Source organism: Sander lucioperca, chromosome 10 (genome assembly GCF_008315115.2).
Source record: "Sander lucioperca isolate FBNREF2018 chromosome 10, SLUC_FBN_1.2, whole genome shotgun sequence".
In the NCBI taxonomy this organism is placed as follows: domain Eukaryota; kingdom Metazoa; phylum Chordata; class Actinopteri; order Perciformes; family Percidae; genus Sander; species Sander lucioperca.
This window is the reverse complement of record NC_050182.1, coordinates 37,736,428-37,756,031: the sequence shown is the minus strand read 5'-3', so window position 1 is coordinate 37,756,031 and position 19,604 is coordinate 37,736,428. Positions and strand designations below refer to the sequence as shown.

Sequence of the window (19,604 nt, the reverse complement as noted above, 5' to 3'; positions counted from 1 at the left end):
ACTGCAGTGTCCTGGAATGTCCAGTAGATGGTGACAGAGACCGCTGATGTTAGTGGCTGTGTGTGTGAGGAGTCTTTCTCTCTTCTCTCTGCTGCATTCAGATTGCTCTGGGGACGGTCACCAACGTGGAGGAGGCGGTGAAGTGGCTCAGTTATACCTACCTGTATGTTCGCATGCGGGCCAACCCATTGGCATATGGCATCAACCACAAGGCTTATCAGGTGGGTTTTTCAGGATTTATTTTGACAACGATGACAATAAAAATACTAAAGACAACAGTAACAATTGTGACATGATACATTACCAAATTTCAATCCAACATCAATCTGAACTTGTTACTGATTGAGCCGCTTGTGTCAATTATCTCAAATTATTCTGTTGATTTGATATTGTGTGTAATTTTAGATTTGGCTTTTTTTTGTCTCTTTTCTTTTCAGTATTTTAGTCTCTTTCTATTTTAATTGGAGTATACATTAGAGAGTGCCCAGATGAAGCCCCTTTGAGGGTTTTTTGCATCTCTCCATCACATCTTTTATTCATTATGTGTACGTTAATCTGTAGTATTTGTATATGTGTAAACAAATAAGCTAAACTAATATTTTCAGAGTTCTGATTGTCTGAAGTGTTTTCTGCTAGGAAGACTACAGTTGTACCTAAATAAGTTCTAATAGAGCATTTACATCTTCTTTTGCCAGATGGATCCCTCCTTGGAGCTGTACAGGAAGGAGCTTGTGGTGGAGTCAGGCAGGAAGCTGGATAAAGCCAAAATGATCCGCTTCGAGGAGCGCACCGGCTACTATGCCTCCACTGACATGGGCAGGACCGCCAGCCACTTCTACATCAAATACAACACCATAGAGGTATGGCCTCACTTTCTTAACAAAAATGAGCCTAATCACACATCAGAAGAGGTGCCCAGGGTTGGTCAGTGTTTCATGTTTGGACATTTTTTCTTGCTGTAATTACAACCCGTTCTCACTCCCAACTCGTAAAATACTGACGCTTGGTCAGTGGCTCTCAGCGTCAGATACCGACGCCAAAATCACCCTTTAGCGTCTGTATCAGACACCCCGGGAAAAGCAGCAGCTCGACCGCGGTGCTGTAAGATGACGTAGTATTAAGAGCAACAACGGTAGCGAGTAGTATGAAACTCCGCGTATGGAGATTGGTTGGGGTGGTGGATGGGTCAAACATCACGGGACTTTCACCCAGGAGACCGTGGTTCGTGTCCTGTTCTTGTCCAATGTGTCACTGAAGCATACACTTTTTAACCCCACCCACCATCTTTTCCTAAAACTGTCCCGTTGTTGTGCCGAATGTCAGTTAAACGTACGTCCCGACCCAGAGCGTCAAAAAGTGACACCATAGGGCTAGACGCGAGTCCCCAGAGCGTCAAATAATGACACCAAGGGTCCCGATCCAGAGCGTCGAAAAGTGACGCCAAGAGTCCCGACCTGCCAACCTGTACGCATTTTGCGTTGTAGATACGCATTTTGACATCAAAATACGGTGATACGATTTGTCACTTTAAACTTCGCGAAAATCAGGTGACTTCTTTGAGTTCACTCGTTGACTGTTGACGTGCAGTAGCCGTCTCAGTTTTGGATTTTATTACAAAGGTTTTGTATATTTTTTGCCTTTCCTAGGATTAAGTTCATACCGTAACAAAATTAACTGTTACTAATGTAGGCTAATTAAAAAGTGACCGGAGCCCGTCGCTGGACGCACCGGAGGACCGTGACACAAAGTAAACACGCCTCTCTGACCGGTACCAGGGGGTTAGCGGTTAAACTGAGCGGAGGATGTGCGGAATGTGTCGGTGTGTGTCGGAGCCTGGCTGGCTGCTCGGCGCCTTCAGACAAAGCTCAAGCTAACAGGCTAACGGCGTATTATCTATATATAAGAGTGGACCTGTGAGTGCATTAATCTGCTCGGTGCGCGTCTTATAACAAACAGAGCACGCAGCCGCCGGACTCTAACATCTGTTGATCTGTGCAGGACTTCACTGTGAGCGGACTGTTTAGAGACGATGTGACCGTCAGGTAACGTTAACGGTTATCTGCTACTGTAGCAGAGCTGCAAAACGCTGAAACACTGCTGCAGGTATTCATGCACGACTGTTGTTGGTGATTTCCAGAGGTGGAAGACTTACTCAGATCATGTACTGCAGTAAAAGTAGAAAAGCAGTGTTGTAGAGTTACAAATTACTTGTCAGTTACAAGTCCTGCTTTCAACATCTTCCTTAAGTAATAGTACAAAAGTATTATCAACATACACTTAAGTACCAAAAGTAAAAGTGCCTATTATGCAGTGTAATATATGTTATTTTATTTGATTATATTATGATCCAATACATTGTATTAAATATGACTATTTAATTCAAGTAGCCTACTTGTACATAATTATTTTCTAGGGTTTAAAATGTATACAGATTTGACATTTTCCCCTCATACTTCTGTGGGAATGGGTACAAAGTTGGCATTGAATTTCATTAGAAAAGGTATTAAAAAGGTCTTTAAAAGCCTTGAATTTAAGTTGGAGGATCCTGGGGGTACCCGGTATGTTGTTGGTGTTGTTGCTAAACGTGACTTTTTCATTGTAGCCTAGGCTGTACAAACCATCACGAAAAAGAATTATAGGAATCGTATAGTAGACCAATTTTTGAGCAATATTATAGTAATCTTACAGAAATAGGCTACTATAGGCCTAGTATTTTGGGACATACTATAAAAGTATTACAGTATTTAGGGGACTATTATAAGACTGTAGGCTACTGTAGGAACATTATGGAGGGTAAGGTTATTATAGAGATCATAAGTAACCTGGGCTATGACTAATGACTACGTCCTAGGACCAGGTAAAGTGATTGGTAAGCATGTGAACTACACGACACACCAAAATGACATCAAAGACAGCGGTAATGGTACTTTTTTTCCGCGAGCGTGCCGCCGTGTTATGAAACAGAACTTCAGCCATAAATCAGTAAGTTGCTACTCAAAAAAGTTTTTCAAGGTTGGCAGGTCTGAAAGAGACCCGACCTAGCCCGTCTAAATATGACGCTAAAGTAGACTTTTTGCGTGAATAACGCCAAAGGCACCTGACCAAGCGTCTCTTCTTGACGCGATGGGAGTGAGAATGTGTTATTGTATACTGCCTAACTGGACCCAGGGTCCAGTCCAAGAAATAAAGATGATACAATTTAAGTAAAGAAACAACAAGTGAGCAACTTATGGAAATGAAAATACTTTAAAGGAACTGATGGCAAGACCGAAAACACAGTTAAGACGTGTTTCCTTACAAACTCACAATTTTGAGTATCCTGTACCCTTCAATCAAAGAACGAAATTTGCGTCAGCAAGCAGATATACTTATGACATTTTAACCTTGGAAAAGAATGTATCTGATTCATCTTTGTTCAATTCTTGTGCATTTACGCCATATGTAGTGTGCATCACTGCGGCAGACATAACGACTGATACTCCATTAACCCCTTATATTTCTTTTCCCTCCTTCTGTGAAGACCTTCAATGAACTTTTCAACTCTCAGCGAACAGAAGCTGACATCCTCAGTATTGTGTCCAAGGCTGAAGAGTTTGACCAGCTTAAGGTGAGAGGTCCTCATGTATAGTAGTGCGTTCCATTTGTACTCGGAAGTCGGATTTTCCAAGGTCAAAGTCGGAAACACACCCCCCTAACCGCGGACTTCCGAGCTCGGAACTCGGACAACCTCGCAGTTCCCCGAGCTAAAAATCCAACATGGATGCCCCGTCCATCAACAGTAATGAAAGGTGTAGTAACATGCTGTTATTAGCGCTTCTGTCTCATTTGTGTCTCACTAAATCATTCGTACACACAGTCCTATCCAACTTCTATCTGCGGACTTGTTGTTATGTTGTTTGTATGCACAAAAACTGCGTAATGGGCTGTTATCAACTGGTATTGCTAACAATGGCTAACCTGGCTAGAGCCTAACCCAAATGAAAAGTCTGACTTGTAAATGGAATGCATTCAACGCGAGTGTGACGTCCTTCCTAGCTCCAGCTTCTGAGTTCTGAGATAAATGGAACGCGCTATAAGCTACAACAGAGCTTGAGTCACTGAGATCTCCCCCACGTCTCCATCTTTAGACAGAGTTATGTATCCAAATAAAAGTTTTTAATTTTAAACCTGTAGTCACCCACCAAGCAACACAGATTATTTATTAAGTCTACATCAGGATAGCTCAGTTAGTAGAGCGGGCGCCCATATATAGAGGTTTACTTCTCGACGCAGCGGGCCAGGGTTCGAATCCGACCTTTGCTGCATGTCATTCTCCCTCTCTCTCCCCTTTCATGACTTCAGCTGTCCTGTCGAATAAAGGCCTACAAAATGCCCAAAAAAATCTTAAAAAAAATAAATAATAGTCTACATCAGGTCTACCCACAGTATGTATATGTATGTAATGTACTTATCCGCTCAAAACTCCATCTATGAAAATGTCAGTGCACCGTGTTGGTGATGTGTGTCGGCAGGTTCGTGATGAGGAGATGGAGGAGCTGGATCAGCTGCTGAGTAACTACTGTGAGCTGCCGGCCGCCGGCGGGGTGGAGAATGGCTACGGCAAAATCAACGTTCTGCTTCAGACATACATCAGCCGAGGAGAGGTGGACAGCTTCTCTCTCATCTCAGACCTGTCGTACGTGGCACAGGTGAGGGAAGAGGAACAACACTTCCACCACACACGCACACACACACACACACACACACACACACACACACACGACGACAACAACGAGATAAACCAGTTAATAAAACCCTCATCAAGTTCATGCTGTCCAGTTAATTAAGTGAGCAGCAGTTGGAAATTAAGTTACCAGTTGACAGGTCTTGTAAGAAAACCGTGCTCTGGTTCATTGGCATTTCTTTAAACCAGTCACAATCATCTTGGGTGGCGCTAAGCACCGGACGGAGCCACGGTGTCGCTGCAAAATAGCCTCGGGAAAGAACTTGTTTTGGTGGAACATGTGTACGTTCAAAAGTTGTTTTAGTCGTGCAACAGAAAACTCAGATTGGACAGATAGTCTAGCTAGCTGTCTGGATTTACCCTGCAGAGATCTGAGGAGTGTTGTAATGTAATGAAGTACAAATACTTCACTACTGTACTTAAGTAGAATTTTCATGTATCTGTACTTTACTTTATTTATATTTCCGGAAACTTTTACTTTTACTCCACTACAGTTTCTAAATAAAATGTATACTTTTACTCCACTACATTTCCCCTAAGCATCTTAGTTACTCGTTACTACAAAATAAAATCAGAAGTAATTTGTTACACTGGAAAAAAAGCAGGTTGGGCGAATCATTGCTCCTAAATTGCCAAGATAATGCACGCTCCATTCCAGTTGGCCTGTTTGTTGCCAAGCGGTAAAAAAAAAAAAACAGGCCAAAACTAAAGAAGAAGAGGAGGAAGCATAATGACTGATAGTGTCATGGAAGCACCTGCTGCAGGCTCTGCCGCCATGGTAACAGACGATGATCACCCGACGACAGTGGTGATGAAGATAACGTTACACATTTGGCCACAAAGTTCATAATCAAAGTTTTTATTATTTTTACTTTTACTTCTAATACTTAAGTACATTTAATATCAGAAAATTACTTTTGATACTTAAGTACAGTAAATATTACATACTTTAAGACTTTTACTCAAGTAATATTCTAAAAGGAGACTTTTACTTCTACCAAAGTCATTTTCTGGTAAGATACTTTTACTCAAGTATTGCTTTCAAGTACTTTATACAAGACTGGATCTGAGGAGCAGTTAACCATAGTCCTCAGAAATCCACCGGAGTTTAGAATTACAACACAAAGAAAGAGGAAGGTGACGGACATCTGGCCGAAATAAGGGACATCCGGCAGAATTTCCGGTGGCACCTGAACAATCCCGGGAAAAAAAATGTTGTCGATGTAGACTACTTTTTTTGTAATAGATCCAGGTTACAGGTTGTGTGTCCAGGTAAGAGGCAAAGTCAATGAGCCACTTGTATTATTTACAGTTTTATTTTGGACTGAGATACATAGACATACTTTGGATTTGTTCGTTAAACACAACATTGTGCTCAGTGCTGCAACCAAGAACCAAGCAGGCCTGCCTTGTTTGTTGTTGTTTCCCAAAGCGAAGAGATTTTGAGAACAGCAACACACAAATTTACTTCTGTTGACCCAGACTATTCTCCCCAGACTTCCTGTGTCCAGCAAGACCTCTCTGTCTCACCCAGCTGTCAAACAGAGCACAGACAGATTTCAATAACCCACCGCCAGAGTGCATTCAGACCTCTCCAGACAATCATCTCCCATTAACACCTGACCAAATCAATCACAGCATGACCAGACTTGAGCAGTCCATCAGCAAGCAACACTGCCACATGACCTCTCCTCCGGACTGACACGAGCAATCCATCAGCGCGCAGCTGTGGCCAACCTGGACGTCTGAACCCAGCCAGACCTCGTCCTGATCACACATGATTAATCACCAGTATACAGCGTGATGTACCATACAGCTGCTGCCAGGGACTTCTGCTTCATTACAAATGTGTTTCAGTTGTTTTGTTCCGACTTTAAAGTTTACTGTTAACAGGGTTTCCCCCCAGAAAAGTCACAGACTGATGGCAGCATTAATGTAGAGCCCAAAAGCTTCTGTGATCACAGAATCATGGACTGAATTGCGAAATTCAGAATTTTTAAAAAGCTATCGGACAGATTCCATACATTATCCTACGTTAAGTCAGTGCTAAAAGCTAACTGGAGATTGGAAAATATGACTACGTCTAAGTTTCCAACCGAGTTGAAAAAACTGTAATACTGAAATACATAAAAAAATAATTCCCAGTCACATAGGCCTGGTGGGGGGCAACTTAGGCCCAGTGGGCCTCCAGGCTTGCAATACACAGGGGGACACACTGGTTAACTACTGCTGTCTACAATTGCAGCACTAAAGTGTGATTTATGGTTCTGCGTTAAACGGACGCACATACCAACACACAAGTACAAACTTCAGGCCACTTACGTAGGCTACGGGGAAAGCTCTGCGTGGAGCCTTCGCAGGACCATAAATCATGCTCAATACCTGCAAAGTCTGGCAATGATGTTGATTCAGCCTAATTTTTCATTCCCTCCTGCTGTCCCTTCTCACAGAATGCTGCTCGGATCGTCAGGGCTTTGTTCGAGATTGCTCTGAGGAAGCGGTGGCCGGCTATGACCTACCGACTGCTCACCCTCTGTAAGGTGATCGATAAGCGGCTGTGGGGCTTTGCCCACCCTCTCCGGCAGTTCCCCAACCTAAGCCACGTTGTCCTGAACCGCTTGGAGGAGAGGAAGCTCACTGTGGACAAACTGAAGGAAATGAGGAAGGATGAGATCGGTAAAGACAACTGAACCCAAGCTGCATTAATGATTCTAAAACTACACTGAAATACAGTCATAAAGCACCAAATGCCAGGAGTAAATTAGACTTAAACTCTCAAATAGTGGCCGGGGCCTTTACTTACCTTAACTGTAGGAAAAAAATTGCCTTTTATTTGAAAAAAGGTTTACGTTAGAAATAATGAATTGATTTTTTAAATTCTTTTTCTACCAATAAGTAGGGTTGGGTACCGTTTGAATTTTTACGATTCCGATGCCGAACCGGTACTTTAAAAACGATTCCGATTCCTAACCGATTCCTAAACCGATTCTTGAAAAACTGAAAAATGACATCAAAGAAAGGCTCTTTTATGGAATTTTTTTTTTCATTGAAAATTATTTAAATTTAACAATATATTAACGTTTTAAAGTACTTAAATATATAATAAGTAAACCTAAGTCACCTAACACATAACTCCAATAATTTAACAAATAACAGTTAAACTATTAACAACAAAATAAATGTTGAGTTGGTATGCCAACCAGCTTCAAACTTTAGCAGTTCTTTTGCAAAACAGTGACCATATTTGCCTTCTCTGGCAAGATACTACACCTCTCCTGACTTATGGCATGTCCTGCAAAGGAGAAAACTCTCTCAGATGGTGTCCAAGAGGCCTGTACACACAGGTATGAGTTTGAAAGGGCAGACAATATGGGGATTCTGTCCCGCCTCCCCCACCACCAGGCTACAGGGTCTTGTCCTGAACGATAGACTAGCAGAGCAAGTGTAATATGTTTACTAGCGATCACGTGCAGTGAATGGTTAATATGCCTTTACGTCCGTTTTGGTGAGCCCAGAGGGAAAATATGTCATTTTAAAAGTAGCCTACATTTACGATAGCTAGCTAACGGTAGACTACAGAGAAAGTGTGATATTTCTACGTCCGTTTCAGAGCGTGTACAAAAAGCCGTCTATGAGCAGTGATTGTAGAGTGCACGTCGGGGGAATAGCGCGGACACACGCTTCACACCGCGACCGGGCACGTGCGCCACTCGGCAGAAAAGGGAGAAAGAAAAGAGTCCGCTGTCCGGAGCGACAGAGGGAAAATATTTCAGTCTGAACCGAAATGAGGAACCGAAATTTGCGTTCTAATCCGGTCCGAATACTACCGTTTGCGTAGGAACCGGATCCATAGTGGAACCAGGTTTCGATACCCTACCAATAATTAACCTAAATATTTTCCGTATATACAGTACAGCCGACGGTGACTACATCATATTGGTTTCCAGCAAAAAAAAAGAACGAAAGCAGAAAATAAATATTATGTACTGACTGACTGACATGTGACGTGCATTCTTTCTAGAAAACAATTAGTTTTTTAGAAATGTCTCATGATATATTGTCTGTAGAAGTTTTTTATTCAACTTTGGGTTTTGTTAAAGAAGGAAAAGAAAAATCGCAATACTCAATACTATCGAATTGGCAATACTTCTAGAATCGCAATACAAATCCAATCGGCACCCATGTATGGTGAAATAATCGAACCGGGACAAAAGCATACTGTATTATCCCCAGCCCTAAGTATTACATGTACACCAGTCATGCCATAAACCACGCTGCTGCTGTGTGGCTCCCAACCATTAACGCTGTTCTACTTTGCTGTTTTTTCTGTGTTAAGGTACCGCTAATTGACCCAACATGTCTTTAACAGATGTTTCAAATTAAAAGCCTTTCAGTGGCTCAGAGGGCATAATCCGTCTTTGTCCTGGTAAGCTATTAATGTGAAACACATCTGCAGGAAGTGCTGATTTTCATTGACAGAAGCTTAACAGTGATAAAGAAAACAGCAAAGTTAGGAATTTATTAGTAAATGAAAACAGTATTTTTATTGAAAAAGAGAAACATAGAACAGCAGAGTTGTTAGTATGACACTCCTCTGTTGTTGGATTTATGGAATTCATGCTGTAGAAATGTGTATTGTGCTCAATTTATCCGGCCCAGCTATTTTTTGAAATATTGGCTTTTATTTGGAACTGTGACACAAAACACATGTTAATACCAGATGTATTGTTCCCAGGTCACATGCTGCACCACGTCAACATCGGACTTACAGTCAAACAGTGTGTTCACCAGATCCCCTCCATCACAATGGAGGCCAACATTCAGCCAATCACACGCACCGTCCTACGTGTTCGGCTCATCATCACGCCAGACTTTCGCTGGAACGATCAGGTATACTATGCTTTAACATGTGACCCTACTGCTGTTGTCTGCTTCTCTTTATATTTGAAAAGAAATATCTCAAATGAAATTGAATGTACATGTTATAGTCTTCCGGATGTTTGGCCCCCTTTTTGTTGCATTTTCCAGACCAATTTGTCAGCCTACCCATTTTTTTTACTACTACCTAAAGATACATTCCCTACATTTTTTAATCTAGCACAAAACCAATACCCCAAATTGATGTTTTGAAGCTAAACACAGCTCATAGTTTAGACAACAAAAGTGCTTCGAAGTTTAGAGATTTGGGAGCTTTTGATTGGCATTACAACATAAATTATTCCCTACAAATGATCTCGTCTTACGTCGTTTTTTTCACAGAGTTCTAAAAATTGTATTGTATGAAAATGAATCATGTTGGATGACTTAAGATGATAGAAAACCTTCTTTTGGGTCCTTTAGCTGGTATTGGTGTGAGTGAGAAAGCCCCTTGGGGCAAATTAGTGATTTTTGATGCTGGGCTATATAAATAGAATTGACTTGAGAATTGAAATATACTGTATGAATAATGGCACATGTAGTAAAGTACCTCCAATGAACAGCATGTTGTAATATATTATAATGTATGAATATTAAATATTGATTTACAATCCCCAATTCCAATGAAGTTGGGACGATTTGCCAATCCTTTTCAACCTATATTCAATTGAATACACTACAAACACAAGATATTTAATGTTCAAACTGATAAACTTTGTTTCTTTTACTCATTTTGAATTTGATGCCTGCAACATGTTCCAAAAAAGCTGGGACAGGGGCATGTTTACCACTGTGTTACATCACCTTTTCTTTTAACAACACCCAATAAGCATTTGGGAGCTGAGGACACTCATTATTGAAGCTTTGTAGGTGGAATTCTTTCCCATTCTTGCCTGATGTAGGACTTCAGCTGCTCAACAGTCCGGGGTCTCGTTGTTGTATTTTGCGCTTCATAATGCGCCCCACATTTTCAATGGGAGACAGGTCTGGACTGCACGCAGGCCAGTCTAGTACCCGCACTCTTTTACTACCAAGTCACGCTGTTGTAACACGTGCAAAATGTGGCTTGGCATTGTCTTGCTGAAATTAGCAGGGACATCCCTGAAAAAGACGTTGCTTGGATGGCAGCATATGTTGCTCCACAACCTGTATGTACCTTTCAGGATTAATGGTGCCTTCACATACGTCTGTGCATGTTACCCATGCCATGGACACCCCCAAACCATCACAGATGCTGGCTTTTGAAATTTGCGCTGATAACAATCTGGATGGTCCTTTTCCTCTTTGGCCCGGAGGACATGACGTCCATGATTTCTAAAAACAATTTGAAATGTGGACTCGTCAGACCACAGCACACTTTTCCACTGTGGGTCAGTCCATCTCAGATGAGCTCGGGCCCAGAGAAGCCGGCGGTGTTTCTGAGTGTTGTTGATATATTCAATTCAATTCAATTTTATTTATAGTATCAAATCATAACAAGAGTTATCTCGAGACACTTTACAGATAGAGTAGGTCTAGACCACAATCTATAATTTATAAAGTCCCAACAATTACAGTAATTCCCCCAAGAGCAACCATTTAGTGCAACAGTGGCGAGGAAAAACTCCATTTTAGGAAGAAACCTCGGCCAGACCCAGGCTCTTGGTAGGCGGTGTCTGATGGTGCCGGTTGGGGGTGTGATGAAAAGTGGCAATAATATTCACAATAAAGATAATGGAACAGTGACTAAAAAATGGTAGTCGTAGTAGTTCATGTCATAGCAGGGAACTGCAGGGCGTTACAGTATGTAGCGTATATGGCTTCCGCTTTGCATGGTAGAGATTTAACTTGCACTTGTAGATGTAGCGACGGACTGTGTTAATGGATAATGGTTTTCCAAAGTGTTCCTGAGCCCACGTGGTAATATCCAATGATGTTGGTTTTGAATGCAGTGCCGCGGGATCAAAGGTCATGGGCATTCATTGTTGGTTTTCGGCCTTGCCACTTAGGTGCAGAGATTTCTCCAGATTTTCTGGATCTTTTGAGATTGAGGACTGTAGAATGAAATCCCTAAATTCCTTGCAATTGTATGTTGAGAAACGTTGTTTTGAAACTGTTGGACTATTTGCTCACGCAGTTGTTCGCAAAGTGGTGAACCTCGTCCCATCCTTGCTTGTGAACGACTGAGCCTTTTGGGGATGCTCCTTTTATACCCTATCATGACCAATTAATCTGTTCACCTGTGGAATGTTCCAAACAGGTGTTTTTTTGAGCATTCCTCAACTTTCCCGGTCTTTCGTTGCCCCTGTCCTAGCTTTTTTGGAACGTGTTGCAGGCATCAAATTCAAAATGAGTGAATATTTGTAAAAAAAAAACAAAACAAAAACAAAGTTTATCAGTTTGAACATTAAATATCTTGTCTTTGTAGTGTATTCAATTGAATATAGGTTGGAAAGGATTTGCAAATTATTGTATTCTGTTTTTATTTACGTTTTACACAGCGTCCCAACTTCATTGGAATTGGGGTTTGTACATTGTTGTCACTAGGTAGTCTAATAGGATGACTTGGAGGGAGCATTGGAATCACATTCAAATACAGTGATTGATGGGTTCAGAGTGGTACTACTTAAACACAGGCATTTGAGAGCCAACAGTGAAGCAGAGCTGCTGTGTTTAAGGACACCTGTGTGTTGCCCTGGAGGCTCTAGCAGGTGTGATCACGGGTTAGTGTGCTGCAGGGTTTCAGCAGGGTGAGCTGCGCTGGGCTTTTCCTGCTTCTCCTGCTGACAGAGACAGAGCGGTAAAAGTGGGGGGAGCTGTGTTGTGCTTTTCTCTCTGTGCTGTCCTTTCTCTCGGAGTTGTCTCCACCACTCTCCCTATTGGAAAACAACGGCACAGCCAGCGCAGAGCAGTTTTACCAGGGATCATGTGTAGGCGGCTTTAAAGTCAAATATGCCAGAAAGTTGGCTCAAGAAGTTAAAAAAAAAAAATGTTGAGGGCGCCTGGGTAGCTCACCTGGTGGAGTACACGCCCATGTACGGAGGCTCAGTCCTCGACGCAGCGGCCGCTGGTTCGGTTCCGACCTGCGACCCTATGCTGCATGTCATTCCCCCTCTCTCTCCCCTTTCAGGTCTAAGCTGTCCTGTCAATAATAAAGGGCTAAAAATGCCACAAAAAATATTCTAAAAAATAATGATTGTTTAGATACATTTGAAAATAAAATCCAATTTGAAATTGATTTAAAACGAAGCAAAATTCAGACAACAAATCTATAAATCAAGAGGCAAAAGCAAAAAGGGTACACATGAACACAAATATTGTGTTTTTAAAAAGTGAGTATATAAAAATGTTTTAATGTCAGGAGATATCAAAAAGAAGTTTGCACTGAACCCCTCAAAAGATTGAGTACTGACTTAAAGGAACGGAGAAGAGGATTCACAGCACTTACTATTTGTGGCTTTACACGTTCTAAAGTATAAGGAATACTGCCAACTTTCTGTAGTAATTAGATAAACATCTTCACACATGAAACCTGGCGTCTGTAATCGGGGAAGGAAATGAGAGAAAAGTGATTTTCTTCCAGCTAGATTTCTCCTTTAGAAAGCTGATTTCATGGTCCAGTATACAGGTAACCAGGTTTCTGATTGGCTTTTTACAAGTGTGCATGTGCTGGCCAGAGACCTCAGACAGGTAAAGTGTTTCTTTGGGCACAGGATGAAAGGAGAAATTATTATATGTAACGATGCACCCTCACGTTCAAAATAATTCAAAGACAGACTAAAACTTTACTCCACTGTAAAAGTCAGTTACGCAGTTGGGCAGTTCCAGTGGCCTCCGAGTCACAGCAAAAACATCAAAACATCTATTGAAAACTTCTCAAACCACTCCTGCAGTGTAATCAACTGCATGAAACACAACATAGCTCGATACTACGTCACTGTTGCACTAGCCTAGCGTTGCAAGACCTTCCTCAACAGCGCTGCGAAGGAGGGTCTGGCTAGTCCACACTGCATTCCGGGATGGGAGAAAAACGTGCTCTGGTTTATTGGCATTTCTTTAAACCAATCACAATCGTCTTGGGTGGCGCTAAGCGCCGGGCGAAGCCACGGTGGCGCTAAGCGCCGGACGAAGCCACGGTGCCACTGCAAAATAGTCTCGGGAAGGAACTTGTTTTGGTGGAACAAGTGTACCTACAAAAGTTGTTTTAGTCATGCAACAGAAAACTAAAAAATTAGGGGCATTAGGCGGAATTTTAGGCGGCACCGGAGCAGTCCTGGAATTGGTACGTCGTGGATATAGACTACTGTTGGACTAATGCCTCCTCTTCACTTCAAAGATTCACCGCTAGCTGCATATTTAGCCCTGATTGTTTGGAACATACTAAACAACATACAGATCAAGTGGATAATGCTGTGAATCCAAGCTGACTACAGCTGCTATCCCCCATTAGGAAGCAAGCTAAACACGTTCCAGAGCCACATAATAAGCCTACAGGGTGTGGCAGTTTATACCAAATGTATTTCCAGTAAATCCTTTATTTGATTTTTGGCCAGACATAACCCTTAGTCATCCTGGAGAACTGCCAGTCAGTAGGTCCAGGGAAGGCTGGACTTTTGACTTGAGGATTTGTCTCCCCATCCTCCTGTCTCTTGAGCACCACCACAACTACTTACTGACACAACCAGTGTAGTCATTGTACTATTTTGACAATGGAGAAAAGAAGTGCTGGTCCCCCCCCCCCCTACTTTGTTATTCTTACCGCCATGGAATCTCCATCTGTCCTTGAGAGCCAGAATGCCTCCAGGCCTCGCCAGCATGTCCCACCTCAGCAGGGCAGACAGGCCAGAGGGGATCATGGGAAGCTTAGTCCAGAGTTTTGTCATGGAATCTGAGCGGAATAGGAAGCTCATTGTAGCGGGGCTGACTATGAAGATGAATGTTTATGTCCGATTAGCGATGCATGCTCCAATCATGGGAGAGTGGTAATGGAAGACTGGCGGGCTTAGCCCTGATCCGGCTGTAGAGCCGGGACACATGTAGCGACACATGAGCCGCCCCCCCGATGGCACCCAGGAAACTGAGCACACTGACACATTAGGTTAAATACTGTCGTAACCCTGCCAGTGTTGTTTATTGTTCTTCAGTCAAATGTATTTCATATATTTACCATTTATTTACAATAAGCTGTCAATGGTTTTGAAGGCTGATATTTTGTTTATTGACAATAAAATGTTAGTGCTAATATTTTTTTTTGTATTTTAAAATGTGATCTATTCATGTCATAACCCTGCAAGTGTTGTTTATTGTTCTTCAGTCAAATGTATTTAACCCTTGTGTTGTCTTCCCGTCGACCATGCAGCATTTTGTTTTTCTGGGTCAACATTTTAAATGTAAACTTTTTTTTTCAACGTTTTGGTCATCTTTTTAACACTTTGTCGCTTTCCCCCTGACGTTTTTGTCACTTTGTCCCAATTTTTTTTGTCACTTCTTCCGGGTTTTTTTTTTCTGCACTTTTTTTGTCGTTTTTTTTCCTCGCATTTTTAAAACTTTTCCCGACATTTTTGTCACTTTATTTTTATCAGTTCTATTTCAAATGCTATAAAATTGAATAAAACACCCACATTCAATAAAAGTAGTGAAATGCTCATTTATTTTACTTGAGAAGAGCGTTGTATGGAACCATCCACGTATTTTTTATTTTTTTTTAACAATTTGGTTGAAAGAAAACCCACATTTCTGAAAAAGTAACTTTTTGAAAATGGGTCAGTTTGACCAGAGGACAACAGAAGGGTCAATAGATTTACTCTTTATTAAGAATAAACTGTCAATGGTTTTGAAGGCTGATATTTTGTTTATTAAAAAAAAAATGTTAGTGCTAATATTTGGGATTTTTTGGGGGGATTTTAAAATTTGATCTTTTTCATATCTTAACCCTGCGAGTGTTGTTTATTGTTCTTCAATAAAATGCATTTTATATATTTACTATTTATTAAGAATGAACTGTTAATGACATTTTGTTAATTGAAAATAAAATGCTCAGTGCTAACATGTGGGATTTTTTTTTTTACTATTTTAAAATTTGATCTTTTTAATGTCCCCAAATTCCATATATTCCATAATATTCACTCTTATTTCCTCCAAATTTTATTCTTGAAAAGATGGGAAACAACATGTAGACTTAAGCTTGATTTATGCTTCTCCGTTAAATCTATGCCGTAGGTGCGTACATAGGTATACGTGGAGACACGGACCCTACGCCGTAGCCTGACGTGCACCTCTCGGAAAATGGCCTGCGGCGACGCACGTCGCTTGGCCGTAGCTTGGCAGCGTTGCGTTTCCCCTGACTCATTTCCTGGTTTTCCTTCTCCATAAACAACATGAAATCAAGGAGAGGGTTAACTTTTCCTGCTACAGATTTCCCACCGTGGTCAGAAAGAACAGGGGAGACACTTTGTTTCTCTCACTATGACTCTCTAGAGTCGTTACTTGCTATGAAGATAATCACCGTCAATCTCTCACTCACTCTGCCACACACTCCCCACACACGTCGGCCCTGCTATTCTCTTAAAGAGATCTACGCACACACCAACGCATAAGTATAAACTTCAGGTCACTTACATAGGCCACTGCGAAAGCTCTGCGTGGAGCCTCCACAGGACCATAAATCACGTCATCAAGTCATCAAGTCATGCCCAATGCAAACTTAAACACTCACTCAAAGAAAGCGAAGAACCCTTTTGTGTTTGTTTTTTTTTGTTATTTTGTTTGTTTAGTTTATTTTAACCCTGCTGCCTACTGAAAATAATGTGTGGTTGAACTGTTTTTTCCCTGGATGACTCAGGTCCATGGTTCAGTGGGCGAGCCATGGTGGTTATGGGTGGAGGATCCCATCAATGATCACATCTACCACTCTGAGTACTTACTCCTGCAGAAGAAACAGGTTAGTTTTTCTTTTATCTTGGACCCAGTGGTGGAATGTAACTAAGTACATTTACTCAAGTACTGTACACTGTAGCTCCGCTACATTAATCTGACAGCTTATTCTGACTAGTTACTTTACAAAGTAAGATTTTTGCACACAAAACACATGTAGTTTATAAAATAAAATGAGTTATTATAAATGAAACTATAAGTCCTGCTGAAATGATTGTACCATTAAACACACAACTGTTTGCATCCTTTCCAGTTTCAAAAATACTTTTACTTTTAATACTACTTAAATACTTTTACTTAAGTAACATTTTCAATGCAGGACTTTTACTTGTAGCTTACCAGAGTATTTTTACAGTGTGGTGTTAGTACTTTTACTTAAGTAAAGGACCTAAATAATTTGTTCTTCCACTGCTGCCTGAGACTTTGTAAAACACCTTATGAGAGAGAGAGAGACTTTTAACTTTTGATGACCGTTAATGAAACATCTCACTTATAAAAACACCATTACAGCAAAATTACAACCTTTACACTTAAAATCAACCCAGCTTGTTTACCCACACACTCACAACTTCTCACTCGCGCATCCACACATGCATACACCTTAAGTAACAATTTCAATGCAGGACTTTTACTTACTTCTTCCACCCCTGCTTGACCCTGAGTTACATGAGTACATTAGTACATTGTGATTGATGTGTGTTATGTTGTTTCCTGTCCCTTTTATGAGTGTGTGTATGTGTTCCTCCCTGCAGGTAGTAACAGAAGAGCCCCAGCACATAGTGTTCACCATCCCCATCTTTGAGCCGTTGCCCTCCCAGTACTACATCAGGGCAGTGTCTGACCGCTGGCTCGGGGCCGAGGCCGTCTGCATTATTAACTTTCAGAACCTCATCTTGCCTGAGAGACACCCCCCACACACTGGTACACACACACACACACACACACACACACACACACACACACACACACACACACGTTTATGATGTGACAACAGGAATTTGACTTAACTTGATTTTGAAATGCTGATACTAAGTCTGTTAGTCAGTCCAAGTACCACCAACAGTTAGTGGACTGTTTGACACCATTGAATGTTTCCAGCTGTTACGTATATTCCAGATGCCGCCATCCCTTGTTTACTGCCTCTAGTCCAGTCAGTGGTGGAAGGAGAACTCAGAAGAAGCTGTGTCATAATGTAAAAATGCTCCATTACAAGTGAAAGCCCTGCATTTAAAATCCTGTCATAAAAATATTAGTATTATCAGCAAAATACAATTAAAGTATCAAAAGTTAAAGTGCTAGGTAGTAAAAGGTCCCCTGTCACTGATATACAGTATATATATATATATATATATTGGGGGGGTTGATTGTCTTAATTAGCTTTGTAGCAACTTATTTGGCAATGGCTTGATTCAATAATATCAAAAAGTTACACACTAAAGCTTTAAGAAAAAGATCATGGTTAAAACACTCCCGAGGAACAAACGAGCGTTTCCTGGGTGAAAGTATTTTGTTTTCGCCGGGAAGTGAACTCCGCTCCCCGACTTGAAAGTGCTGTGTTTTATGTTGACACCACGTTGTGCTATTTCATTCTGAGATTATTTTCCATTAGATATATCATTAGATAAGTGTTTTGGCATGGCTGGCCGAGTGGCTCTATATCCATGGTATTGGAAGGGGGATTTAATTCTTTAGTTTTGTTTTGTTGTGCATGATCAAAAAACATTCCCCCCTCTGACTTTCTTTCACAAATCACACCCTATATATATATATATATATATATATATATATATATATATATATATATATATATATATATATATATATATATATATATTTCTGATAGTCATATATATATATATATATATATATATATAAATTTGCATCTAAAAAAGTAACAAGTAACTAAAGCTGTTAACCCTTGTGTTGACTTCGGGTCACATTGACCCGTTTAAATTTTTTGTTTTATATCAGAAAATATGTGACCTAGAAATAAGCGCTGAAAACCTGTAGAAGAAAAATTTTAAAATTTTAAATGTTGGAAAAAGCAAAAACAAGCGACAAGAGAAGACAACACAAGGGTTAAATAAATATATTATAGAAAAAATTACAGTAGTTCCCTCAGAAATGTGAAGGAGTAGAAGTAAAGCAAGCCATATAGTCAAGTACAATTTTGAGGTACTTGTACTTTACTCAAGTATAGTACTTGTACCACTGACTTTTTCTGGCACATGTATTCACTCTAGGCTGTATGTGCACAAGCCCAGTTTAGTCTGCACAGAATCGCACCGGGTTGTTAACATTTGTTTGTACTGCATGCTTGCAGCACGGGCAGTATATATTGGCCGATTTTATTGTAGCTGATTAAAGATAACTCGGGCATAAAGTAACAAGACATTTTACTACAGAAATACTAGGGTTGATGTCATTTACAGTAACAGTGTGCACCAAAGACCACTGACATGTTTTTAACTGTAAAATGTCCCGCTCAATATGTATCTTTTTAATTAATTAAAAAGTAATAATAATCTAAGGGATCCATACAAGATTGATTGTTTATGTTATCTGTTCATGTCTTCAAAAAATTCTATTGGCCAATATATTGTTATCAGATTTTTAGACTCCTCAATGTCGATCAAACAACAGCCTTGATTTGACTGTTTACTTTCATCAATACCTATCACTCTATTCTGCTGATGCAAACTGAAGATTTCCTGCTGCTTTTTCACATTAAAAGCTTTATTCTGGGGAATCAGTGGGAGGCTTTTAGGCTGAGTTAACTATATGAATGCAATGCAGGGGTTTTCCTGCATAGAGGAATCTTTGGCTCCCCCCCAAAGAGGTTTTAGCCAGCCCCAAAGGAAAATCACCAGCACCAAAATGACAAGGTTTGAGAATAAAACTAGCTAATTCAAATCCTCTCTAAATATGTTTAAGAGCAATTTACCAAACAGCCATTGAACAAGTAGAACATAAACTTGAATATGAGTGCTCATTAACTCAAGCCTAATAACCTTTTTGTTGATCAAATCGTCAGAAATAACAGGTAAATGCA

At 40.7% G+C, this 19,604-nt stretch overlaps 1 protein-coding gene across 3 annotated transcripts in view; it reads left to right on the top strand.

Annotated features, from left to right (window-relative positions):
- ascc3 (activating signal cointegrator 1 complex subunit 3) overlaps nucleotides 1-19,604 on the top strand; it is a 208,505-nt gene that overhangs the window by 141,465 nt on the left and 47,436 nt on the right. For all 3 annotated transcript variants that reach the window (XM_031278220.2, XM_031278219.2, XM_031278221.2), the window contains exons 17-24: nucleotides 102-221; nucleotides 696-860; nucleotides 3,521-3,607; nucleotides 4,512-4,688; nucleotides 7,174-7,399; nucleotides 9,459-9,613; nucleotides 16,461-16,559; nucleotides 17,305-17,473. In XM_031278220.2, the coding sequence (XP_031134080.1) occupies nucleotides 102-221; nucleotides 696-860; nucleotides 3,521-3,607; nucleotides 4,512-4,688; nucleotides 7,174-7,399; nucleotides 9,459-9,613; nucleotides 16,461-16,559; nucleotides 17,305-17,473 (1,198 nt within the window). The remainder of the gene's footprint in view (nucleotides 1-101; nucleotides 222-695; nucleotides 861-3,520; nucleotides 3,608-4,511; nucleotides 4,689-7,173; nucleotides 7,400-9,458; nucleotides 9,614-16,460; nucleotides 16,560-17,304; nucleotides 17,474-19,604) is intronic.